The 2,989-nt window shown below is 45.0% G+C and overlaps 1 protein-coding gene across 3 annotated transcripts in view; it reads right to left on the bottom strand.

Annotated features, from left to right (window-relative positions):
• Window positions 1-282: 282 nt before the first annotated feature.
• The window catches only part of LOC101862376 (uncharacterized histidine-rich protein DDB_G0274557), an 11,973-nt gene continuing 9,266 nt past the window's right edge, over window positions 283-2,989 (bottom strand). For all 3 annotated transcript variants that reach the window (XM_005108291.3, XM_005108293.3, XM_005108292.3), the window contains exon 2: window positions 283-1,744. In XM_005108291.3, coding sequence (XP_005108348.1) covers window positions 891-1,568 — 678 coding nt within the window. In that variant the 5' untranslated portion in view covers window positions 1,569-1,744 and the 3' untranslated portion in view covers window positions 283-890. The remainder of the gene's footprint in view (window positions 1,745-2,989) is intronic.

Genomic DNA, 2,989 nt, shown 5'->3' on the forward strand with positions numbered 1-2,989 from the left:
CCCTGGACACAGAACATTTAAAACAAATAATAAATTCCAACAATCAAGATTCATGGTATTTATAAAACACACCCACTCACACACACACACACACACCCACTCACACACACACCCACTCACACACACACACACACACACACACACACACATACATACACACACGCACACACCCAAACAATACACACACAAAAAAATACAATAAAGCCCCTCAGAATAGCGCGTAAACATCAATAAATCCTTTGGATTAGTAATCTATTTTGCCGCAAGCGGTGCGGTGTTTTCTTTTCCAGTGACTTGTTCTTTGAAAAAGTAGTCTAACATTTTCCACATTGCCCAGCCTCCAACTTCGACATAATAATATGGAAAGTAAACTTACACTAATACAGGAACATTCCAAGAACCTAACTTGATCAAAAACAATTTTTTTTTTTAAATCCCAAACTTCCAAGAATCTGTCTCCATCAAAACAAAAAAACCCAACAAACTCCCAAAGAATTTAACTCAATTGAGATTCTTTTTTTAACTTACAATAATTCTAGATCTACTTGATCTTGAAGAAAAAATGCCCCCCCCCCAAAAAAAAAAAAAAAAAACCCACACAAAAACAATACAACAAAAGAAAACCGCTACATTTTTAACAGAAAATATCTTTAAAAAGGCAGCAACCCAATAATCCAGAATAATTGCGAAGTGAAATCGTTACTAAACGCTGGTCGTGACATCCCGATTGAATATCAACAACATTTGGTTGTGAGTCGAGCCACGGTTCCTGTTCTGTCCTTCTCTCTTCCCGTGGAGCTGTCTGTAATTTGAGCTGTTGGTTTCTGTTATCGGGGAAAACAGCACAACGAGCAGTGACGAGAACACAAAACAACAATATTGTTTCCATGTTAGTCTTCTCCACAGTCTTCTTCATACTCTTCTTCCGGTTCCTCATACTCTTCTTCTGGTTCTTCTTCTGGTTCTTCTTCTGGTTCTTCTTCCGGTTCCTCACATTCTTCTTCTGGTTCCGGTTCTGGCTCCTCTTCAGGTTCCGGTTCTGGCTCTTCTTCCGGTTCCGGCTCTTCTTCCGGTTCCGGTTCGGCCTCCGGTTCTGGTTCCGGTTCCGGTTCGGCCTCCGGTTCCGGGGCTGCTTCCTGTTCCGGCTCAGGCTGCGCGCCCTGTCCGTCCGGCGCATCCGGTTGTGGCTCCTCGGAGACTTCGTTGCCGTCGTCGTCCACAACGATGATGGTCTCGTTGACGATGTGCACGTGCTGGTGCTGATGCACATGGATGTCCTGAGAGACGTGGTGGTGGTGGTCGTAGCTGTCGTTGGAGAACCAGCTCATGATTGAGTCCCAGGAGATGCCGCTGATCGAGTCCCGCTTGTGCACCTTCTTCTTCTTCTTCTTCTTCTTTTTCTTGTGCGAGTCTACATCGTGGTGGTTGTTGTACCCAGAGTTGTACCCGTACCCGGGATCGTATCCGGCGTGAACCGGAGCGTGCACGAACTGAGGACCGCCCCCGCCCGAGTCGTGGTGGTGGTGGTGGTGGTGGGCCGGGGCCTCTTTCCCCCCGACACAGCCCATCTTGGTTCGAAAGGGCCTTAAAGGAAGTCACAGATGCGTTTGTTTGTGTGCGTTCCGAGGTGTGTTCCGGAAGTGGAGATTGGCGAGGAAGGACGTAGCAGATCCAGCAGGGATTTTTTTTTTTTTTACGTGGGGCGTCAAGATCAGGGTAGTCAAGATATCATGCTGGTAGCGATCTGGAACAAGAAACAGAAATGAAGAAATTGAGTTGGAGTGTGAGGAGTGGTTTTGGTTTTTTGGGGGTTTGTTTGGTTGCTTGTTTATTTTATCATTTCTTTTTCTTTTATAGTTCAGTTTGAGCAACAGTTTTACGGCACTTGCAACACAAATTAAATAGGTCATGGAAGCGCGATCTGGAACAACAAAAATATGAAGAAACTGAGTTGCTAAATATGTTAAGTTTAGTTTCAGTAATTTTTGCGGCGCTCGCAACTGCATAAGGTCATATGAGCGTCAAGGAGTGGATGTCAACAGAGAAGTCCAAACGGGGAATCAGACTTACTCTGCTCACCTCTCTCACCTCAACAGCACCATCAAGGCACCCCGGAAATAGCAGTTCACAAGAGAGTGACAAACATACAAAAGAAGTAGAGGAAAATGACGATAGTGAGGACGAAGAAGGAAAAAGCACCAGTTTCCCCTATGTTGTTCCGGCACAGTATGAGCCTGACATTGATAAACTTTAATAAATCAACCTATTTACAATTCTACTGTTCATTAAGAATACGTTTGTTTCAGTGAAGAGAAGCACATCGACACAATAACATATATATTACGCTTTAGTAACACCTTTACTCTTCGGGAGTTACATGACCCTATTGTGTTGCAAGTGCCGTAAACCTATTACTTTAAAAAAAACACCCAAAAACTTCTTTTGCGTGCGACATCACAGCGACCCACAGAAAAAGCAGCAGTTCCCCCTACGTTATTCTGACACAGTAATGACATTGTGGCGTCGGTGGCCTAGTGGTTAGGCTCTCGGACTCGCAACTGCGTAAGGTCGTGGGTTCGAATCCCGTCAGGGGCCCGACGTTGTGTCCTTGGGAAAGGCACTTTGCACAAATTTTCCTCACTTCACCCAGGTGGAAATGGGTACCCGGCTATAGACTGTGAGCGTATTGTCAGTTTGATAGCGTTTGAGCGCGTGAAATCCGCAGCTTGCACTATATGCTTCCGCGGAAGCCGAGAATGTTTCCGAGTGTTCTTAGAGGGTGTGCCGGGGTAATAATAGTTGTAAAGCGCATAGAGCATGCTCTTGAGCATGGATATGCGCTATATAAATGCAATTCTTATTTATTGATAAATCAGCCCAATTTACAATTATTATTCTACTGTGCATAAGAACGTGCTAATATCCCCCTTTAGGAATGGCCTAAAGATAACGTCAGTCAGTAGCACTTCCCTGATTGGGGGGGGGGGGA

This window comes from Aplysia californica, unplaced genomic scaffold (assembly GCF_000002075.1).
Source record: "Aplysia californica isolate F4 #8 unplaced genomic scaffold, AplCal3.0 scaffold00675, whole genome shotgun sequence".
In the NCBI taxonomy this organism is placed as follows: domain Eukaryota; kingdom Metazoa; phylum Mollusca; class Gastropoda; order Aplysiida; family Aplysiidae; genus Aplysia; species Aplysia californica.